At 44.3% G+C, this 24629-nt stretch overlaps 1 protein-coding gene across 1 annotated transcript in view; it reads right to left on the reverse strand.

The window, feature by feature from the left end:
• The window catches only part of C5H11orf80 (chromosome 5 C11orf80 homolog), an 88502-nt gene that overhangs the window by 8034 nt on the left and 55839 nt on the right, over positions 1-24629 (reverse strand). Inside the window, 8 exon segments of the mRNA XM_051146887.1 lie at positions 3133-3231; positions 8145-8255; positions 9608-9729; positions 13687-13833; positions 17309-17459; positions 22085-22280; positions 22877-22948; positions 23474-23529. Of these exon segments, the coding sequence (XP_051002844.1) occupies positions 3133-3231; positions 8145-8255; positions 9608-9729; positions 13687-13833; positions 17309-17459; positions 22085-22280; positions 22877-22948; positions 23474-23529 (954 nt within the window).

Here is a 24629-nt window from a genome sequence, read left to right on the forward strand (position 1 = left end):
CCTTCCTTTTTTTTTTCTTCTTTTGAGACAGAGTTTCTCTGTGTAGCTCTGGTTGTCCTGGAACTCACTTTGTAGCCCTGTCTGGCCTGGAACTCAGAGATCTGCCTGCCTCCACTGAGATTAAAGGCCTGTACCTACCCCTGCCCCATCCCCAACTTTCAGAATAGCATTCAATATATCCCATGAGCTAGTGTGTAAAATTGGCTTTGTGTTTAGAGGGTTTTTCCCAGATGGAAGCTATTGTATCTGAGCACATCTAAGCTGGGTGAATTAAGTGAACTTTTAGTTTTGATTTTAACTAATGATGGTTTATTGTGATGTAATCCAACTGTAAGCTGAGGAGCATCTACAGTGGCTTCATGACCAACTGACCTCTTTGTTTGTATTATTTATTACTGTGTATATGATGTGTGGGTGTGAGCACACACAGGCTGTAGCATGGGTGTGCAGCTGGAGGACTACCTTGTGGGGTGTGGTGTCAGTTCTCTCCTTCCGCCTTGCTTTTGACGCAGGGTCTCTCTTGCTGTTCCTGCTGTGCTGTGCACTGCTCCAGGTCATCTGGCCCACAGCCTTCCAGCTGATTCTCCTGCCTTTACCTCCCATCTTGCCACAGAAGTGCTGAGATTAAGGATACGCACTACCACAATATGGCTTTTTACGTGATTATCAAAGTCTGGTCTCCGGATTTTCTCAGCAAGAACGTTTACCCCTGAGCCATCTCGCTGGCTCCGGAATGACCCTATTTAACCCACACAGTATTTTCCACCCTAAAACGAGTTTGTCTGATGCTGATATAGCCAGTGTAGCTCTGTTACTCTCCACCTCAGGTTATAAGACAGGATCTCCCTGAATCTGAAGTCTGTCATTTCAGCTCGGCTGCCTGAGCAGCAAGTCCCTGGGGACCTACCCATCTCTACCCCAGCAGTGAGACTACAGAGACTGCACACATGTTTATGTGACTGCTAGGATCAGAGCCTGCTGGGCGTGGTGGCACACATTTCATCTCAGCACTCGGGAGGCAGAGGCAGGCAGATCTCTGTGAGTTCGAGGCCAGCAAGTTCCACGACATCCAGGGCTACACAGAAAACTGTCTTGAGAAAACAAACAAACAAAAAACGGAATTCAGATCCTAATGCTTGCACAACAAGCACTTTACCCACTGAGCTGTCTCTCCAGCCCATCTTTTCTTCTCTTTGTCTTTGTACTGAAGTCAGATTCTATCTCAGCACCTGAGGCTAGACTGCTCCTCAGTTAAAGTAGGATTCTCTGGACTGCATAGTAACTTCTTGGCTCTTTATTCAATTTCATTTTTATTATTTATTTTATAATAATGCATGTTGTGTATCATGTGCGTGCAGTGCCTATGCAGGCCAGAAGATGATGTCAGATCCCTTGGGTCTGAAGTGATAGACAGTTGTGAGCCACCATGTGGGTGCTGAGCATCAAACCCAGGGCATTGCTCCTAGCCACCAGTTTCCTCTTTATCCAGTTTCTGTCTTTTCCTCTCTAGGACTGGCCTCATACATGCTAGACACGCACTCTACTATTGAGTTACATCTTTGGTTTTTTCCCCTTGTCTTTTTCTTTCCTTTGTCTTGAGGCAAGTGTCACTATGTAGTTCAGTCAGGCCCTGAGCTTGATGTTTTCTCTTCAGCTTCCCAGACAGCTTGGAGTATAGGTGTGTACCAACCACTGTGCCCAGCTAGTCTTTCTTTTATTTGGTAATTGTGTTGTTTAGACTAAATACATTTTCTGCTCTTGTAGAAGATGCAGATTAGATTCCCAGGATTCATATGGAGGGTCACAACCATCCGTGACTCCAGTTTCAGGGGATCTGATGCTGTCTTCTAGCCTCTGTGGGTACCGAATGCATGTAATGTACATACATAGATGCAGGCTAAACAATAATAAAAATAAGTCTCTTTTTTTGAGACAGGGTTTCTCTGTATAGCCTTGGCTGTGTTGGACTTGCTTAGTAGACCAGGCTGGCCTTGAAGATCTGCCTGCCTCTGCCTCCCAAGTGCTGGGATTAAAGGCATCCATCACTATGCCTGACTATAAAAATAAATGTTAGAGCTGGAGAGATGGCTCAGAGGTTAAAGGCACTGACTGCTCCTCCAAAGGTCCTGAGTCAAATTCCCAGCAACCACATGGTGGCTCACAACCATCTATAATGTGATCTGATGCCCTCTTCTGGCCTGTAGGTGTACATGCAGGCAGAACACTGTATACATAATAAATAAATAAATAAAAATAAATCTTAAAGATAGTAAATATATTATTGTTATAATTCACATAATCTGTTTTGTTATTGCTGGTATAGGACACAGCTGCCCCTCATGGGGGCTGACAAGAGCCTCACCTCTCCCTTCTCTTACCTCCTTTCTCACTAGAAGCCAGTGCCATGCTGTCTGGATCCTCTAGCCACCAGAGTTTTGAGCCAAGTAAGGTACCTATGCTGAAATATTTTGTCACAGCATGTCAAATGGACTAAAGTAGCACCAGCCCCATTACTTACCTTAGGCAAGCTGCTAGTTTTGCCTGGATTACCTCTCCTTGTTTGATGGTCTATACTTTCTCCTGACAGAGAAACCTGTTCCAAAAAACCAAAAGGGGAGGGAGGGAGGGAGAGCAGGTGAGCCAGAAAGGTGGGCTTTAGTCTACTATCCGCTTCACCTGGAATCTGAAGGCACACAGAATTTTCTAGCTAGGATCTCCCCTTGTTGGAGGACACTGTCACCAAAGATGCTGGAGTTCTCTCAGCTCCTTGAGATTAGAAACTTCAGCTGACAGCACCCAGAAAGGCGAACTACTAAAGGTAGGTTTTCATTAGGCGAAACTTCACAGTAGTAATTTTAGGTGTGCATTATTATTATTATTTTACTGACGTAGAAACCAAAGCTCAGAAAGGTCCAATCACACCTCTAATGATGCCAACGACTCAGTGGCAGGAATGGAGCCCAGAGTCTTGCCGTGCTCTCAGCTGCTACAAAGCACTTGGTTCTGTGGTGTTTCTCTAGACCACAGGCCTCCTTGCTGAAAGGCAGCCACGTGATCTGAAGCATTTGTACTCATCCACCTTGAATTAAGGGTTCCCACATCAGAAGTGCAGACTTCCACTACAACACTTACCTGCTCTGTGTCACATGAGCAGTGGTGCAGAAATCTGTGCTGGGTGATATCATAGAATATTCTGTGCAGTTTGGCACCAAATTCCTGGGTGTCCGCTGCCTACAGCAGGTGAAAAACAGGAGGTGCTGAAAACAGTGGTTTCCTGAACAGAAGGGAACATGGTGTAGAAGCAAGAAACCAGCACTGTCCTGGCACCCACAGTTCTGTCTCTGTGGGGGCTTTGTAGGCAGAGAAGGGCCCGAGATGCTTGTGGTGTGTCCTCCCACCTAAGCCAGCTCCTTCTACCAAGATCTTTGTCCACAGTAGATAAATATCACAGAGATCCCTCTGCCCCATGACTGGTCTGGAAAAGAGTCTCTTCCATAAGAGGAGAAGCAGTGACTCCACTGAACCACTGAGAGAAAGTGGCAAGTCTTCTCAGACAAGCCTCTTGGAGAGAGGAGAAGCAGAATATGCAGGCTGCACTAGGGCAAATGGGGTTGGCCTTCGATGCTTTAGTACAGAACTGGGGGTATCAGAGTTAAAGGACAGAAGGAACCGGCCAGAACCATATACTACTTTAAAAAATTATCTTTAGGTGTGTGCAGGTTCCTGCAGAGGCTAGAAGAGGCATCGAGCCCCTTGGAGCTGGTTGAGAGCCACCTGATGTGTGTACTTGGAACTAAACTTGGGTTCTCGGGAAGAACAGCAAGTGCTCTTATAAGGGCAAAGCCATTTCTCCAGCTCCTAACATATTAATTTTATGGATGAGAAATTGGGATTAAAAAAGAAGTGACTCACTCAAGATCAGGTAGGACAAGAGCCAAGGCCACTTCTTCCTACCCTGATCACCCACATGCCCAAAGGTGAAGCTATAACGTAAAGGCTCTTGCTTTAAAAGGTATTATTCTGGGGCTGGAGAGTTAGCTCAGAGGTTAAGAGCACTGGCTGCTCTTCCAGAGATCCTGAGTTCAATTCCCAGCAACCACATGGTAGCTCACAACCATCTACAATGAGATCTGGTGCCCATTTCTGGTGGGCAGTCACACATGCAGGCAGAACATGTATACATAATAAATAAATAAATCTCTTTTTAAAAAGGTATTATTAGTCAGGCGTGGTGGCACATGCCTTTAATCCCAGCACTTGGGAGGCAGAGGCAGGCGGATCGCTGTGAGTTCAAGGCCAGACTGGTCTACAAAGTGAGTCCAAGGCTACACAGAGAAACCCTGTCTTGGGGAAAAAAAAAGAAGAAAGAAAAGAAAAAATAAAGGTATTATTCTTTATGCCACTAACTCAAAGTGCCTTACTCTAGGAAGCAATTTTAGATTAAACAAGGCATCAGTATTAGCTGAAGCACTATTTATATACAGCAGAAAAGTTACCAACTTAAATGCCCAATATTAGATCGTTAAATTAGATTAAGTAATAAAGTACACTATTTGTAAATCAAAGCAAATTATAAACCTGCTGAAATTGTCAAAATGCCATCTTATATACAAAATATGATTCCTCGGTTCCAACTATACAATATGAGATGTGGAAATTTTAAATTATAGTAATAGAAATTAATATTTAAGTTTTTATATGTGTTAGATTATATTTTAAGAAAAAAGTACATAAAGATGAAGCAACATCCAGGCATAGGAAGCAGAGACAGGTGGAGCTCTGTGAATTCAAGACCAGCTTCCCCTACACAGAGTTCCAGAGCAACCAAAGTTTGCTTTGCAGGGAGGGAGCAGCAGCAATAAATAGGGAGTCTGTGATCTAGTGCAATCCCAACCGGTCACTATATAACCCCAAAAGGAAAAAGGGAGCCTAACATGTACTGAGAAGCCCTCCTGAGTAACCTGTTTTCACAGTCTCAGTTTCTTCAGCCACTACAACAAAATTTCATAGATTAAGGGGCTTATAAAGCCTACAACCTTATTTGTCAGGTTTGGTTATCTGAGATCAGATGGTTAATATTAATTGTCACCTTGACACGATTTAGAATTATCTGGAGGAAAGGCCTCTGAGCACAGCAGTGGGGGTTATTCTGACGACAGTCACTGAGGGGAAGACTCTGCTAGCTGTGGGGGGACTGGTCTCTGGGCAGGAGCTCATGAGCTATATGAGATGGAGACTTGCGCAGTCCTGGCATGCATACATACGCTCACTGCTCTGTGTCTTGGAGTTTCTGTTCTGTGGTAAAACACTATGATCTAAGTGAAGGAAAGAGTTTATTTCATCCTGCGCGTCTCAGGTAACAGTGCATCACTGAGGGCAGCCAGTGTGGGAACTCAAGGCAGGGATCTGAATGCAAACGGAAGCAGGAGCTGCGGAGGAACACAGCTTACTTGCTTTCCATGGCTTGCTCAGTCTGCTTTCCTTCTCCCTTCCTTCCTTCTTTTCTTTTCTTTGTTTGCTTTTTCAAGACAGGGTTTCTTTGTGTAGCCTTGGCTGTCCTGTAGACCAGGCTGGCCTCGAACTCACAGATCCACCTGCCTCTGCCTCTCAAGTGCTGGGATTACAGGCGTGCGCCACCACACCTGGCTTTCAGTCCCCTTTCCTATTATATTCCAGGACCACCTGCCCAGGGAGAGCACTATCCTACCACATCAATCATTAATCAAGAAATGTCCTACAGGCTTGCCTACTGAGCTGATCATTTTCTCAATTGAGGTTCCCTCCTTTTAGGTGACTCTGACTTCTGTCAAGTTGACGAAACACTGACCAGCACACTCTGCTCTTCTGACTGTAAATGCGATCTGATCAACTCCTGATGTCCACGATGGATTGAGCTGAAATAACCCTTCTCCCTTAAGTTGTTTCTATCAGAGTATGTTAGCACAGCAACATTAGAACAAGACCAGGTGCCAGCACAGCAAGGGTCTGGTACGGGCCCTCTGCAGGGCCTCTCTCCCTCACTCCCCCCCCCCCCCCCCCCCCGTCTCTCTCTCCCTCCCCCAGGGTTTCTCCGTGTACCTTTGCCTGTCTTGGAACTCACTTTATAGACCAGGCTGGCCTTGAAGTCACAGAGATCCACCTGCCTCTGCCTCCCGAGTGCTGGGATTAAAGGCGTGTGCCACCACCACCCAGCTCCCTCTGCAGGGTCTTTCCTGCATCCTCACAGTGCAGAAGGGTCAAAGGTTCATCTGGAACCAGTACAATTTTTAAAAATTTACTTGGTGGGGTGCTATGACACACGTGTGGAGGACAGTACAATCTGTGGGAGTCAATGTCCTCCCTCCATCATGTAGCTCCCAATAATGGAAGTCAAGTTCTCAGGCTTGGCAGCAAGTGTCTCTGCCCACTACCATCTTACCCGCTCATGAGGCCGTTTACTTAAGAGCTAATCCTGTTGTAGGGTACTCACCAGAGAAGGCTGCTCTGGTCTGGGTTTAAGCCAACAGCAGTCTTTATTAGCAAGCTGGCAAGTACACTGAGTGTTCAGCATCCCAGTGTAGCCCCAAGACTTTCTCTGGGTAAACACAAAACCCATGTCCTGGTTGACATACCTCAGCTAACAAGAACAGTCAGCCAGAAGCAGAATTTCAGAAGCCAAAAAGCAAGGCTAGTGCATTTAGAGACTCCTGGAGCTGTGGGCTTTGATGGAGTAGGTCTTGGTGTTAGTTTTGGCAGGTGGTGCTGAGCTGAATGGCACTTTCATCATGGAGTCAGTTGTGCTAAGGTCTTAGGCCATGCTAAGGTCTGGGACCTTGTGACAACTCCATTTGTGTGATCAGAGATCTAAACAGGCAGCTGAAGAGCACAACCTAAAACTCTTTTAAAAGTTTCCTTTAGGGTGCACGCCTTTAATCCCAGCACATGTGAGGCCAAGATAGGAAAATATCTGTGAGCTCAAGGCCAGCCTGGACTACATAGTGAATTCCAGGACAGATGGGAGTACATAGAGAGACCCTGTTTCAAAAAATAAAATAAAAAAGCCGTGTGTGTGTGTGTGTGTGTGTGTGTGTGTGTGTGTGTGTGTGTGTGTGTGTGTGTAGAGGTCAGAGGACAACTCCCAGGACTTATTTTCTCTCAGATACAAGTAGACTAGGCAGCAAGTGCCTTCACCTGAGATATCTCCAAAAACATAAAATATCTTGAGCTGGGTTTAGTAGCCAAGAGCACCACACTGACAGGTGAAGTTTCAACTTACCAAGTCTGGAATGATACCAACATTCATACCGTAGCATACATTTAGCCCTCAACTAATATGAGGGGCTCATATTTTCCCTCAACCTTTTAAACAAGTTTCAAAGAAGTTAAATATAGGCCTAATTCCACATAGCAAGTAAACAAGTCAAGAATTGACTTCCCCCAGACTCCGATTCCAATTCATGTCACTCAGTCCATTCTGCCACACATACATGATACTGTCTGTGTCTGCTCAGCTATTTCTAGTGTGTTGTGTCACCATGGGGTAGTGAGGCATTCCTCAACAAGGAACTGGGGGTCAAGGATTTGATTCTAGATCTCTCTCTCAGCTAGTTGTGTAAAGAAGATATAACCCTTAAATAACTTTTCTCATTTATAAAAATGGTTTTTATATGCTGCTACTCTTCAACAATTCCTTTTTTCTTTTTTTGAGACAGAGTTTCTCTGTGTAACCCTGGCTGTCCTGGAACTGTCTCTGGAGATCTACTTGCCTCTGTCTCCTGAGTACTGGGATCAAAGATGTGTGCCATCATGCCCAGCTTAAGTATTATTTTAAATGTTTATGTGTATGGGTACATACATGTCTGTGCACTCTGTACATGCATGGTGCCTAGAGAGGCCAAAAGACAGAGTCAGAAGCCCTGGAACTGGAGTTACAGATGGTGGTGAGCAGCCATGTGGGAGCTGGGCGTTGAACCAGGTCTTCTGGGAGAGGAGCTCTTAACTGCCGAGCCATCTCTCTAGCCCCAACAAATACTTCTGAAAACACTCAAACCTGGTACTAGGTAGGATCACAATAGAAGTGTTTTAGCACTGTACATGTTATATGGTACGGCCTGTTCCAGAGTGTCACTCAGCTTGATCTGTTGACCCCACCCCCATCTGCTAACCTCAAGAGCCTGGAGGCATGTCTTCCTGAAGGTGCTACAGGTGCTCCCAGTCAGCACAGTCATGATGGAATTCACAGCCACAGAGAGAGAGCCCTGCAGTCTCTGCTGAGCCTGTTGTAAGGAGGAAACCATACTAGTCACAAAGTACTGGCTCTGAGAATGCCAAAGAGGCAAAGGTTCTAGTGGAGAGCAGTAACAGTTCCACCACCAATACTTAAAGCAACGACATGACACTGATTTCCGCTGTGACAAGGACTTTTACGACTCAAAACACTGTCTTCTTCCACAGAGATGGCACAATTACATAGGCAGACTACGAAAACACAATAGGGAGCTGGAGAGATGGCTCAGAGGTTAAGAGCCCTGGCTGCTGCTCTTCCAGAGGTCCTGAGTTCAAGTCTCAGCAACCACATGGTGGCTCACAACCATCTCTAATGTGATCTGATGCCCTCTTCTGGCCTGTAGGTGTATATGCAGGCAGAGCACTGTATACATAACAGTAAATAAATAAACCTTTATAAAAAAAAAAGCAAGTATTGATGCTTTGTTTTGGACTTGCTATTGTTTGAGGGTATGGTATGTGTGGGTTAGCACGTGTCAAAGGACAACTTTACTGAGTTGGTGTAGGTTCCTGGATCAAACTCAGTTGGTCAGGCTTGTGTGGACAATGAGTTGCCTGCTGAATCACCTCACTGGTCCCATATTTTGTGGCAGGCAAGGTCTCACACTATAGCCTTGGCTGCCCTGGAATTTATTCTGTAACAGAGGCTGACCTTGAGCTTTCAGCAATCCTGCCTCAATTTACCAATGCTGTGATTACACACAGAGGCTAGGAGACCCAGCTCAACCTAATTTTGTTTTGTTTTGTTTTTTTTTTTAGTTTTAAGTTTTGCTCTTCAGTTGGCTGTTTCTCTCCAAGGGCTAGGGCATAGGAAGTAGGATATGCACTACCGAAAGCACGCAGATCGGAAGGCTCCAGTCTGAGCAGAAGCAAGTATGAGATTATGAAATAACTGGGGAGATGAGGGAAAAAGGGAACGCTCAGCTCCAGAGAACATGTGGGATCAAGATACACAGGGAAGGAAGAGGCACATCAGGCGGTGGTGGCGCACTCCTTTAATCCCAGCACTTGGGAGGCAGTGGCAAGTGGATCTCTGAGTTCGAGGCCAGCCTGGTGTACAGACTGGGTTCTAGGACAGCCAGGGCTGCACAACGAAATCTTGTCTTGAAAAATCAAACAAACCAAACAACAAAAAGGAAGAGGTATAGCCACCACGGTTTTCTGTGTTATTGTTGTTGCTACGCAAGTACAAATGGCTGCCTGTGGCCTAAATGAAAGCTCACCTCCCTGTCCGGATGCAGCCTTAGGACATCACCACAGGCGGGAGCGTAGGAAGACGCATCAAGGGAAAGAAGGATCCAAGGCCCCTGAGTATCCACTCCCACTGTCAGTGTCTTATTACCTCGACAGCCTGGTGATGAGGCTCCAAGACCTGGTCCACAGCTGACTGCATGGAGTCTCGGACTGTGCTGCGGCTCTCCGAGAGGATGGCCCCAAGATGAGCAGTGAGCAGAGTGTGGAGTCCTAAGAGGATGAGAAGGTGGAGCCCGTGCGGCGGCGTGATGGTGGCACTGACCACATGCTGGGTCAGGACGGGGTGGGGGGGGGGGGGGCGGGGCCTGGGGAAAACGCCTCCTGGAAGAAGCTACTTCCATCAGCCTAACCAACTGAGTTTGATCCCAGGAACCCAAACAAAGATGCAGTTACAGCACCAACTCAATGAAGTTGTCCTTTCACTGCCACATGTGCACTGTGACACGTGCTAACCCACACATACCATACCCTCAAACAACAGCAAGTCCAAAACAAAGCATCAATATTTGCTTTATTTTTTTAAAGGTGGTAGCCCCTCTTGATTCCCCTTTGCAAATAAAAACAAGCTTATGAAAATTAAAGTAAATTGCATTGCTTTTGATGAAATAAATGCTTAATTCATGCTATGAACAATGGTAGTGGTATCTTCCAAAGGAGAAGGAAGCCTCTTAGGCGTGTCTTGCTCTCCTCTATTCCTGTTTGAACACCACTGATAAGTGAGCCTCTGTTGTCAGCAGGGTGCCATTTCTTTACATGTGCTGTGGTAAAGAGAAGGCTAAAACTTACAAAATGTCTCTGGAATTGTTTATGTAAGACCATTTAAAATGGAGTTAAAGCTGGGGCAATTGCTCAGTTGGCAGAGGGCTTGCCTAGCATGTAAGTAATTCTGGGTTTGATCCCCAGCATGGCATAAACCGGTAACAGATACACACCTGTAACCCAGCGCTTGGGAGACTGAGGCAGGAGGATAAGGAGGCCACAGGCATCCTCAGCTGTACAGTGCATTTGAGGCTGCCTGGGGACACAGGAGATCCTGTCTCAAAATAATCTAATTAAAAATAAGCAAACCAGGGTGATCTCAGATGAAGTAATTTCTGCTTAGCATTACAGAGAAACTGGCATGTGGGGCTAGCGAGGTGGCTTAGTAGTTAAGAGCACTTGCTCTTGCAGAGAACTAGGTTTGCTTCTCAGCCCCACACAGCAGCTCATACTGTCTGTAACTCTAGTTCCAGTGGATCTGACTCTGATTCTGGGCCTCTGGCCTGACATGCTAAACACACATGATATATATATATATATATATCCAAAACATTCACACACACGTAACACATACACTTTATTAAAAATTGGAAGTCATAAGGAACAGTTACATACATAAGGAACAGGGCACCACAAAGCTCCCCAAGGAGAGAAAGTTATACCTGGGCTTAAAAGGAATCTGGAACTAGAAGACAGCATAGATTAAAGGGCATTTTATCCCCAACCAGTGCTGATGTGGTAACTACACTCTTCTCACGTTATCGCAGAAAATAGCTTTTCTTATCTGTTCTCTCAGATATGTTGTCTAGATAAACTGGGATCATGTAAAGTGAAGTATTTTGAAACAACACATGAATGTTCAAAGGGGCAATATTGCTGTTACCATGGTGACAGAGCACGCAGATTCTATTTTATATACATTGGCCCCAAGAAGAACCCAAGGAATGAGATTTGAAAGCAGACATTTAATTTAAAAAGTTATTCTTAAAACTGCTCCTACCACCAGATGCTTTGGGCGCTGCAGCAAAACGAGGAGTTCATCGTAGGAAGTTACCATGACAAGGCGGGCGGGAGGCCAGAGACTGGTTTTTTTTTTTTAAAGACACATGAACATAAACTGATTCTGCACAGTCCGCTTCCTAGAGCAAGGATCTCTGAAGAAGGCATTCAAAGAGGTGAGGAAGGACAGGGAAAGGCAAGCCAGACTTGCTGTCCCACACTGTGTGTCCTTCAGAGCTAGCCTAATCCACAGAGGACCTTAGAACACCTGCATTAGACACTATGCAGCAGTGTGGTTTTTTTTTTTATTTACATTTTTAAAAAATTAAAAAACTTTATCTGTGTTTATCTGTATGTATTATGCATGTATGCATACACATGCCTCCAGGTGTGCACAGAGGCCAGAAAATGGTGTCAGATCCCCTCCCTGGAACTTGAGACACAAGTAGTTGTAAACCATTTTACGTAGGTGCTGGGAATGAACTCTGGTCCTCTGCTAAGAGTAGGGCCTTACTCTTAACTACAGAGCTGCCCCTTCAGCCCTGGCAGTGATTCTTGTTTTGAGACAGGGTCTCACTATGTTGCTCAGACTAACCTGGAAATGGCTGAATAGACCAAGATGGCCTCAAATTCAAAGTAATCTGCCTGCCTCGATCTCCTAAATATTGAGATTAAAAGCATGTACCATGCTAGGCAATGGTGGCACATGTCTTTAATCCCAGCACTTGGGAAGTAGAAACAAATAGAATTCAAGGCCAGCCTGGTCAGTTCTAGGACAGCCAGGCCATCACAGAGAAACCCTGTCTCTAAAAATAAAACATGCACCCACCCCCCAAACAAAACTCAGCACAAGAGCACAAGTGCCACCATACCTGGATTTTTAATTTATTATTGTTTCTAGCAGCATATATATATATTTCAAGACAGGGTTTCTCTCTGTAGCCTTGGCTGTCCTGGATTCGCTCTATAGATCTGCCTCTGCCTCCCGAGTGTTGGGATTAAAGGCATGTGCCACCACCACCTGGCTAACAGTGAATTTTAAAATCCAAAACTGAGTATAACTACTGAGAAGGCTGCAGGCCTTCAGAGATATGCTAAACAGACGTGTATAAAACATTTCGGTACAACAAAAATGACTGGTAACAAATACTGGTTTCAAGGCATCTGAGTTCTCTGGATATGTTCAATAGGACTCAGTGTCAAACTCAAATTATCCTAGGGTTATCCTCAGGCAAGCATTTAAAAAGTGCCAGGAAGTAGTGGATCTGGAGTCTCAGGAGGGCACTTAGCCTCTGACGGGCCTTTGATACCACCTTGTCTAACAATTCATGATCAAGATAGAAAGGGAGGCTCAGATGACTTATGTGACTTGATTTTCAGACATCACTGAGAAAGCCGGAATCAGAGCTGAAAGAAAACCCAGCTGTTTTCACCCTACCCTGAACTCTCCACCGCCCCCACTCATCAGTCTCCTTTGTGAGCACACACCCAGGACCTCACCAAACTCGCCTCACTTGAACTTCATAGCCCGAATCTCTTTCCTTTCCTGTGCCCTTGGCTTTAATGGACCAGGGGCACAAAGAGCAGCAACTTCTCCGAGTTGAAAGGCTGAGCCCAGGAAAGAAGTTTCTTTTCCAGGTAATGTACACACTAGGAAGATAGCAAGAGGCTTGGGAGGCAGGCGACAGGAAGGAATGATCTCACATCTGACTGGACCAGTCACTGACAGAGCTTCTGATCTGGGGTTATAAGTGGTCTTGTTTCTTCCATGATGCCAACAGGACACCATGAAGAAAACAACAAGGGCAGAGGCCTACACAGCTCACGGAGAAAGGAACACCCAAAAGGAGGCATACAGAGTTTTCTTGAAGCATGCCAAGGCTCTATTTCTTGTAACCTTTCTCAGTTTAGGAATGTATTGATCAGCTCTTAAAATTCACTTCCCAGTGTTCATTGGATTAGAGCATTGATTAAAACTCACACTCAAAGGCATCCAAATTTTGCTGCATTTCATCACTTGAGAATCATGTGTAAAATGCATGTTTCAAGCATTCTAGATTTTTACAACATAGCAAATATAATGAATTAATCTTGACCCAGAAAGCTGCACATTTCAAATAACCTAGGTGATTAAGATATTTGTGTTTTGTGGCCAACAAACAGAAACCACTGTTATCTGTGAGGAAATCTTTCTGTAACAGGTTACTGTGCACCTAACGGATGAACACCAAAGCACCCCTAACTGCACTACCACAAATATAGGCTTCTTTCCTTGACTCCAGTGAAAATCCTTTACATATTACGCAGATATCCAACTTAGACAGATGTATGCACTATTTATATAGCTCTTTCTTTATCCACTTAGTACTTGGCATTCCCAACTTGGCTGCTGCATTTTTCTACACATACCGCAGATTTCTACTTGCTGTACTGAGAATTCACTGTGGAAATCCACAAATAGGAAAAGTAGCAGAGCTGGTCCCTGTGGATCCATATCCTGAGACTGACTCCTCTCAGAGGACTCCACTTGATAACTTACATCTGGAAGCACCAAATCTACAGGAAAAGATAGAAGACAAATTTGTAAGGTAAAGCCCCTTATACACAAAGTGACCTAAGAACCTATATCCTGACCAAAAAGGAACTACTAAGTCTAAAATCAAACATTCAGTTCCACTCTTGAATTTGTTTCTCTAACCAAGATGAAAACAAACAATAATGAGTTATATGAAGAACATCAAAATAGCCAGGCATGTAAAGTGCAAAGAAAGTAGCTAATGTGCAAGCATTACACAATAAATTCATTTATTTCTTGCGCAAGTTTCATTGTTCTCTTGACAAAAGGGTCTCACTCACTATGTAGCCCTCCCTGGCAGGCCTGAAACTTGATTTGTAGACCAGGCTGGCTTTGAACTCACAGAATTCACCTACCTCTGCCTCCCAAGTGCTGGATCAAAGGGAGATGCCACTACGCTTGGCCTCTTGGTTTTTCTTTTTATTTTGCTTGTTTGTTTTTGATTTTTGGTTTTTGGAGACAGGGTTTCCTTGTATATCTCTGGATATCCTGGAACTCACTCTGTGGACCAGGCTGGCCTCAAACTCACACAGGTCCAATCTGTCTCTGCCTTCCTGAGTCCTGGGATCACAGGTATGTGCTACCGCACCCCGCCACACCTGGCATTTTGTGCACCTTTCTAAGGCAGTTCTGGCTAGTAAGAGGTAGAGGTCAGATTCAAACGTAAGTAATGATATTCCAGGTAACTTGTGCTACATGCTAGGTGCCAAGTTGAATTCCTTGTAGGTCCTATCTCAAGTTGTAGACTTCATAACTCTCTTTAGTAAGACTTTTTGTTTGTTTGTTTTGTTTTTTTCGCGACAGGGTTTCTCTGTGGAGCCCTGACTCTCTGGACTCACTTTGTAGACCAAGCTGGCCTCGAAACTCACAGCGATCCACCTGCCTCTGCCTCCTGAGTGCTGGGATTAAAGGCATGCGCCACCACCGCCTGGCTTCTTCTTCTTCTTAAGATTTATTTATTTATTACATATACAGTGCTCTGCCTGCATGTATGCCTGCACACCAGAAGAGGGCATCAGATCCCATTATAGATGGTTGTGAGCCAATATATGATTGCTGGGAATTGAACTCAGGCCCTTTGGAAGAGCAGACAGTGCTTTTAACCTCTGAGCCATCACTCCAGCCCCCAATAAAACCTATTCTCACCTTTTACAAATAAGAAAAGAGGCAGTCTAGTTAAATGCCTTGTCTAGCATGAGCCTGTAAATGGTAGAACTGAGTGGTAGACTTTGCCTGACCAACTCCAAAGCTGTGTGCTTAAATACTAGCTGCACTCTTTAAAGTTCTGTAAGGGCAGTTCCATATCCAGATGCATGCAGAGCAGTTCCTCCCTGTGGGTCCTAGTTCTGTCCTTTAAGAAATGAAGGAGGAAGCATGGTGTGGTAGCATGCGCCTATAATCCTAGCGCTTGGAAAACCAAGAAGTAGTCCAAGGGGATTACAGCAATTTGAGGACAGCCTATGCTACACAATTGGATAGAGACCCTGCTTTAAAAAGGAAAAGAATAAATGAATGAGAGAAATGAGGAGTGTTCTGTATTATTCATTTACAAAGTTAGCTAAGAAAAGTTCAGACACAGTGAACTATGGAAACCAAAATGAATGAGAATAAAAATGAAAGGGGTGCTTGATGGCGGTTGCACAAGCCTTTAATCCCAGCACTCACTCGGGAGGCAGAGGCAGGCCAGTCTCTGTGAGTTCAAGGCCAGCCTGGTCTACAGAGTGAGTTCCAGGACAGCCAGGGGTCTACAAGGAAACCCTGCTTCAAAAGGCAAAAACAAACAAAAAGCAAAGGGATAATGAGGGTCAGGGAATGCAGCTCAGTGGCTCAGTCGGTAGGGTGCTGACTAGCATACACGAATCTCTGGCTTCAACCCCCAGGACCACAAAAACCATCCATAGTGACACAGGCCTGTAACCCAGAAAGGTAGAATCAGAAGGGTTAAAGTTCACGGGCATTCTTGGCTTCATATCAAGTTGGAGGCTAACCTAGGCTACAATGAAATTCAATCTCAATTTTTAAAAATCCCCCAAATCCAGTTAGGCCTCCCTTCTATTCAGGACCCATGATATGTGCTGCCCGCACCACCGCGGTACCGAGTCCAGGGCGAGGGACTGCGGGTTTAACTCATGCACACACACACACACACACACACACACACACACACACACACACACACACACACGTGCACACACTCAGTAACACAGTGGGTCCTTCGTGCTAAGAGAGCAGCAGCCACAGCAGCAGCCGTGGCAGCGGTTTATTCTTCTCGTTCCCCTCCAGAGTTCCAAAGAGCCATCTTATAGGCAGCAAAACAGGAATCCTCCTCCCAGGTGAAATCCCTCAAGAGGTGATTGCACACAGGAGGAAAAGTCTCAAGGAAGGGAGGGGCGCGTTCTCAGAGCAGTAAACATGACTAGCTAACCAAGATAAACACAGACATGGAAGCTACTAGAAACAGGACATGAAACAGCAAGACAGGCAGGCTGCCCAGTCGGGCCTGGTTCCTACAATGATACTTCACATTAACACTAAAAATAATTAATTTCCTCTCAAAACTACTTACTTCCCGAGACTGCCCAAGGCTGCTTCCTCTTGTCCCATTCTCTGGGTAACTGTTCTTAAGAACCAAAACCCTCCCTAAAGGCTGATTTGCTAGATTACCCTAGAGGTGCTGCCTTATCCCAAGATGCAGCAATCTTTTCATACTGTGAAAAGCCTAGGGCATCTCTTTCTCTACTGGCCATTTTCCACAGGGCTCAGAGTCAAAACTCAGTGGCTGTAGTCCCTCTCCTCAGCTGTATTTATTGGTCCAGTCATTGACCAATTGCTAATAGATTGATGCGTATGTGTGTATGCACCCATGTGCCATGGTGCATGTGTAGAAGTCGGAGGACAATTTGTACCTTGTGGATCCCAGGGATAAAACTCGGGTCATTGGGCTTGGTAGCACCTTTACCCTCTGTGTCAGCTTTGTCCTAACTTTTCAACTTTTAGCACAACTTACCCAAAATTATAATGGTTAGATTCTACATGAGCATTAAAGCCAGTTTTGTAGGTTTAAGTTATTGAAGCTGGCATCTGTGTTGCCTTTAATTTTTTCTAGGTAGTAGTTTTCTGTGTGCTAACACTTATTTCAATAGGAATCATTTCTCTTCCGTGGTACAGAAGAGTGGTTGCTCCCTCATTCACTGTCCGGAAGCTCCCACAGTGACAAATGAAAGTATGACAGAAATCTTCTAAGGAAGTCCCTAGGAAAAGCTTGAGAGATCGAGGTACCAGCAGAAGTGAGAGACTTGATGCCAGAGCAGGCTGTGAGCTTTGCTGTGAGACATACTGCCTGTTCTAAATGGACTCTCAAATGTGAGGGTCCTATCTTTTTATACATCTGACACTTATATTCACTTCTCTAATTCTTCAGATTTCTAAGTTTTGGTACAAAATATAGATACATACGTGTATCCAAATTGAGATCTGAATTGGGCACCATAAGCAAATTGTGCTTCTTCCAGTCAATGAAATAAGAGGTATCTTTGAAGACAGTGGCACTTGGATGCTCCTGACCCCATGATATCAGAGGCAGACCCAATGGTCCATATAGAAATATGTATGGCTGCTAAAGAAAACTGTCAAACTTTTCTTACAGCTATGTACTCACTTGTATAAAACAAACTTACATACTGGCCTGGCTCACACTCCCAGCAATATACACACATATGTTAGACAATTGCATGTTTAGCTTTTTCCACACCAAAGGCAGGTATGATGTACCGGAGGTCTACTATGATCCTCCGATTTCTGCAGGGGCTTAATGAATGTGGGCTACATGTAGAACACTGGACAATTGATCTGATCATAGATTTGAGTGGTACCACAGCAGAAATGTGATGCTAGGCTCTAGAGCTATGAAGATGAGTACCAGGATTCAGCATCTATGCTCAGGTTTTACCATGTTTTAGTATGAGAGGCAATTAAAACCTAGCAGATTTGTTTTTCTTTCTTTCTTTTTTATTGTTTTTCTAGACAGGGTTTCTCTATGTGGCCTTGGCTGTCCTGGAGCTCACTCTGTAGACCAGGCTGGCCTCGAACTCACAGAGATCTGCCTGGCTCTGCCTCTTGAGTACTGGGATTAAAGGCATGCACCTGGCTAAATGTAGCAAATTTCAATACAAGGTGTTGCATGCTTGGATAGAACTATAAAGGAGCATTTTCTAGAAAGCAATTGAGAAACTTCCTTTCACTTTATCCAACCCTGTTCTTCAACCAAGACAAAGGCCCTGGAAATAATCACTGCCCTCTGGAATTTTGCTTTTTTGTGCTTATGCCCCAAATAGGGCACCTCAATATGCATCAGCACTTGGAGGCAGATGTTCCTCATTGGGCGAGGGGTTGTCTGTATACTACGGACTGAAATGTTTGGGAAAGTCACAGAACAAGGGAGGCTAAACTCTCAAAGTCTCCCTCACAGATCTCAGGCATTATCACAGGAACTAAGGTCACCACACTCATTGTTTAAAGGCAGAGGATCTTCGAGCTGCTTGATCTATAATATGAAGAGTAGAGTGAGTGGAGGGAGTGCTGGCTGTCCTGAGAGTGAGTGGAGGGAGTGCTGGCTGTCCTGAGAGTGAGTGGAGGGAGTGCTGGCTGTCCTGAGAGTGAGTGGAGGGAGTGCTGGCTGTCCTGAGAGTGAGTGGAGGGAGTGCTGGCTGTCCTGAGAGTGAGTGGAGGGAGTGCTGGCTGTCCTGGAACTTGCTTTGTAGACCAAGTTGTCCTTGAATTCAGAGATCTGCCTGCTTCTGCCTCCTGAGAGCTGGGATTAAAGGCATACACCATCACCTCTCAGCTGGTGTTTTACTTTTTAAAATTATTTTCATTTTATTTATATGGGTATTTTGTCTGCATGCATGTCTGTGCAGCATTGCCTGTAAAGGCCAGAAGTGTCAAATCCCATGGAACTGAAGTTACAGACAGTCGTGAACTACTACTTGGGTGCTGGGAATCAAACCTATGCCCTCTGGAAGAGCTACTGGTGCTCCTAACAGCTGAGCCATCCTCCAGCCCCATACCTCTTTGAGGCCTCAAACTATACAACCAAAGATGACCTTGAACTTCTTGATCCTGTACTCACCTCCTGCGTGCTGGGGTTACAGGTATACACCCCTATACCCAGTTTATGTGGTACTGAAGTCCAAATGCAGGGCTTTGTGCACACTAGGCAAGCACTCTACCAACTGAACTATATTACCAGCCCTTAATTGGACATTTAAACTCATTTACATTTAGTATAAATAGAGCCATGGTTGGACTTAAATCTATCCCCTTGTTATCTATTTTCCATTTGTTCTCTTTGCTATTTTTAGATTCTGCTTTGGACTGAGCATTTTATCTCCCTTTTGACATATGAGTCATAACTCATTGCTTTAGGCTTTAAAATATTATCAGGATCCAACTTCAAGTGATATTCATTTTAACAGTTGATACACACACACACACACACACACACACACACACACACACACACACACACATATATCTCCAACAATACAGTTCCATTTCTTCCTGGTTGGCTTTGTATTATCATTATTAAGTAAGGATTGGAGGTGGATAGGATCAAGATATATTATATACATGCCGGCTGGTGGTGGCGCATTTAATCCCAGCACTCTGGAGGCAGAGGCAGGTGGATCCCTGTGAGTTCGAGGCCAGCCTGGTCTACAATGCAAGTCCAGGACAGCCAAGGCTAAACAGAGAAACCCAGTCTCGAAAAAAAAAAGCATATATGAAATTGTCAAAGAATAAAAATTCTAAAGGAAGCTGGGTGTGGTGGCATATGTCTTTAATCCCAGCACTCAGGGAGTCGGAAGCAGGAGGATCTCTGTGAATTTGAGGTCTGTCTGGTCTACAGAATGAGTTCCAGGACAGCCAAGGTTACATAGAAAAACCCCCGTCTTAAAAAAACCAAACCAAACCAAAAATTCAAAAAAATTTCCTTAAGCATTTTGAAAATAATACTGCTTGTTAGTGAATTCTTGAATCTTTTAAATGCCTGAAAAATCTTAATCTTGTATTCATTGGTTTTTGTTAGGGGTGGGGGTGGGGCTCTGGGGGTAAGTTTTCGCTCTGTATCCCAGGCTGGCCTCACACTCCTGTCCATTTTCCAGCCTGAGGTTCCCATGAGCTGTGCTTACAATAATGAACCATCAGGAGCAGCCCTTGTCTTCACTTTGTGTGTTCATGTGTGCAGGTGCACTTATGTGTGTGCATGCGTACAAAGGACAGCCTGGGCTGTTATTCTTCAGATACCATACATCCTGTTTTTGAGAGTGTCTCACTGCCCTCAAATTAAGCTAGTCTGGCCAGCCAGTGGGCCCCAAGGATCTGCCTCTCTGTTTCCTTAGTACTTGAGCACTCTTTCTCTCTCTCTCTCTGTCTCTGTCTCTCTGTCTGTCTGTCTCTGTCTACTTGTCTCTTCTCTCTCTCTCTCTGTGTATGCGTGGTTGCTTTTAAACATGGTTTCTGGGGCTGGAAATCAGGAGAAGTTGCTACCATACTTACTTTCTCTTTTCTCTGTACTATGTCCTGTTGTTTTCAGCAATTTGATTATGTTTTGAGGCAAATTTCTTTATTTCTTACACTTAAGGGTTCACATACAATGGGTCTGCAGACTTACAGTCCATCAATTTTGGAAATGTGGCAGCTAGTATTTCTTCAAACATTTGATCTACTCTTCTTCCCTCCTGGCCTCCAATTATGCATCGCTAGATTATGCAGCAGGAGTCACCCCAGAGTCCACTGCTGCTTTGTGAAATTTAAAGTCTTTTTGTTGTTGTTTCATTTTAAGTAGTTTCTGTTGCTTTCTTCAAATTCATGCAATTTTTCTTCTGCAATGGGTAAATCTGCCATTAATCTTATCCCATGTGTTTTCAACCTAAAATTCATAATTTGTATCTCTAGAAACTTAACTAGTATCTTTTAAAATATATGTGTTTTTCCTTGTCTTTACTATGGTCAGTTGTTCCTCTCACTACTTAAACATGTGTGTATATGTTCATGTATGTAACTGTATATGTGTGGGTGCATGTTGAGGCCACAGGTCACTATTAGGTGTCTTCTTCAATCACTTTCCATCTTTTTTGTTTTGTTTTGTTTTGTTTTTTCGAGGCAAGGTTTCTCTGTGTAGCCTTGACTGTCCTGGACTTGCTTTGCAGACCAGGCTGGCCTTGAACTCACAGCGATCCATCTGCCTCTGCCTCCTGAATGCTGGGATTAAAGGCGTGCGCCACCACCGCCCGGCCCATCTTACTTCTTGAGACAGGCTCTCTTACTGAATCTGGAACTCAGTGGTTTGGCTGGCCAGGAAGCCCCAGGGATCTTCCTGTCTCAACCTCCTCAGTGCTGATTACATACGTGCACCACACACCCAGCTTTCAAGTGGACACAGGATGGAATTCAGATCCTCGTGCTTGTACAGATGCTGATCAAGGCATTTTTTGTTTTGTTTTTGAGACAGGGTCCTAGCTTATGCAAACTCATGGAAATCCTCCTGCCTCAAAAGTACCAAATTACACAGTGGCCATCACACTTGGCCAGTTGTAGCTGTTTAATGTCTTTGTGTACTGTCATCATTTGGTCCAGTGATTACTTTTCCTTATTTTGAGTCTTAATTTTTCTTCTTCCCAGGTAATTATTTAATAGGTGCCCAATTACAATGTTTATCTAGTTGAGTATAGGGTATGTTTGTGTCCTATGAAGATTCTCACTTCTTTTGTTTGTTTTTTCTTTTTTGTTTTCAAGAGAGGGTCTCTCTGTGTTGCCTTGGCTGTCCTGGACTCGCTCTGTAGACTAGGCTGTCCTTGAACTCACAGTGATCTGCCTGCCTCTGCCTCTGGAGTGCTGGGACTAAAGGCATGCATCTGGACATCCTGTGAGATGCTCTTGCTAAAGCATCCAGAGGTTTCTACTGTAGAGAATGAAGTTCACACTCCTTGGTAAGGTGTACAAGATCTACCACACTCAACTCCAACTATTTCCTCTGCTCCCATCTCTCCTTTCTCTATCTGTTGTAGCTTTCAATTCCTTGGCAAAAACTTCAAGTGTAGCATTCATATTGGGTGATACTATACAAATCATAAATTGTTCTAGATAAATAAGGTATATATAAAGACTTTCCTAAAATTAGAATTAAAAATTTTATCTTCAAAGGCAATCGGACAGAACCTGTCAAAAGGATATGGAAACTGAAGAAATCCTACTCAGGTGGCTGGAGAAGACCCTGGGGCTGGGGCACAGAGCAACAGCTGGAGTCAATGTCAGCTCTCCCAACAAGCCCACGCCAGCCATGTCATCAGGGATGAAGAGTGGTGCGGGATGTCCTAGCACAGGGTGGATTCTGCTGCAGTGTGATTCAGTTGAGTTGAATTTTAGTTTACTGTTAAAAAACACACACATAAATTTAACTTTTTCTTCAAACAAGTATTTAAAATTCTTTAACTTCTCAATATACATATAGCCCATTTTATCTGCATAAGGTCAGGGAAAATGGACATTCCAAAGATTATATCTTGACTCCAATTTTTGCTGTCTCTCATGATAGTTTCTTATTCTCAAGTTGTATTTTCTTTATTACAATTATACTTTATGGTTCTAATCATGTGTTTCTAAAGTCATGCAATCACTGTGTATGATAACTGTGAGCAGGTGGCCTAAAAGTGCCCTGTGACACTCAAGAGTCCACTTCTGCACACACGGTACTTACCTTTGCAAAGGTCTCAGGTTACTGCTAGTCAGGAACAATGAGAAAAATTAGGTTCTCATTCTCCCCAACATAGAAGGCAGTTGGTTTGTTTACTTCCCAACACTTCTGTTCTAAACAGAAAGATGCAAGAAAAGAAGAGGAAGGGGAGCAGAGGAGAGGAGAAGGAGGGAAGAGAAAGGAGAAGGCAAGGGGCCATTTCTAGCTTCTACCAATATCCATACTCAAAATAGGAGAGACACGTAGAAAGGGACAGTGAAGTTTGCTGTCACCTCACGTAATGCTGAAAGCCCACAACAAGAGTGATTCCATTGGACAGCCTCAAAGTAGGTTCGTTCTCTGCCCTGCAAACCAGAACCAAAATAAAATCTAAGTCACCTCTCAAATCAACCTCTATTTGTCTCATGGCTACCACCACCCAGAGATAACTGGAATTCAGCAACCAGAACCAAAAGGAAAATTACAACCTTTAAGCTCATTCCCCTCGACAAAAGGGAAAAACATATAAGATTTAGATGAACATATGTATTTGTTAAAAGCTAATATAGAATAAGAAAACGAGGCTGGATGTGGTGGCACATGCCTTTAATCCCAGCACTCGGGAGGCAGAGGCAGGCGGATCACTGTGAGTTTGAGGCCAGCCTGGTCTACAAAGTGAGTCTAAGAGAGCCAAGGCTACACAGAGAGACCCTGTCTCGAAAAACAAACAAACAAACAAACAAACAAAAAACCCCAAACAAAAAGAAAACGTGAGGGTCTCAGGATTAGTTTCAAAGAGATTTTTGGACTAAAAAATCAAATTGCAAACCTATTGGACACAGGGCAATAATGCTTAAAAATCATTCAAAGCCATAAAATCACTTACGCACCCAAAGATCTCCGCAGAGAGGATTCCATTCACTGTTACACTGAAATTAAACTTGAGCTGCAAAACAACAAGTGAAGGGTGAGATTTCGCACCAATCAGGATGGAGATTAAAAACAGCCACACTAGGAGCAGTAGAAACTGCAAGAGAAAGGCTGCTGCTCTCACGCCCAACCTGCAAGACCAAAAGAGGCCACAGTGAAGTGCAGGGGTCCCACCAGGGAGCCACCAGGAAAGAACTTACAATGTGCCCTCCCTGACAAGCCAGAACCCCACTAACACAGAAGCTGCAGAGGACAATGCCCCAACCCCCACAGCACCACATGGAACTGCTAGAGTGAGAGGGATCTGAGAACTTGATTTCAACTCAGCACAGTTGTGCAAGCGATTACTGCAGGAGGACTCATTTCTTTCTCACTCTTGCATGTGTGTCTTGGGATGGTTTTGCTTTTGTTTGCATTGCTCAGTTGGGTTTTAGGACTGCTGTTTATGCTTCTCGCCCCGCTTACTCTACGTTTTGCTACGCTCTTCACTTGCATCTCTTATGTTCCCCTCTATTTCACTTCCCCTTCCTCTCGTCCATATGCGCTCACTGTATGTTAACAACCCTGACTTCCCCCTCCCAGCTACTTTACCTGCATCAATCATTTATAGTCTTATCCTTACCTACTCTCTTCTTCTGCTTCCATTAAGTTGTAAATTGGCTTTAAATTTTTTAAATTATTTGTATATGTTCACATTGGTGCAGTGTCACCAGGGGCCATAAGAAAGAGGATGCCCAATTCCCTGGAGCTGGAGTTACAGGTGGTTACAAACCAGCCACCTGATGAGTCCTGGGTAATGAACACAAGATTAAAAGTGGGAAGGAGGACAATGGTGACCCTAACCACTGAGCAATTCCACTTGCTCAGAGAGATGCAAGGGCCAGCCATCACTCTGTAGTGTGTTGTTTGCATCATTCTGTAGTCTTGTAGTCTGTGTGTGTTCTGGAGTTTTCCTTGCTGTTGGTGTAGTGTTGATCAGATAGAACACAAGGAATTATTTCAGTTTTCCTGTATTTGTTAAGATTTTTTTTTTGTGTGTCCTAACCTATGCTGTATTTTAGAGAAAGTTCCATAGTCAACCCCTAATTTTATTGACTACATTCTGAGTAGAATCCA

The sequence above is a fragment of the Acomys russatus genome, chromosome 5, assembly GCF_903995435.1.
Source record: "Acomys russatus chromosome 5, mAcoRus1.1, whole genome shotgun sequence".
Taxonomy (NCBI): domain Eukaryota; kingdom Metazoa; phylum Chordata; class Mammalia; order Rodentia; family Muridae; genus Acomys; species Acomys russatus.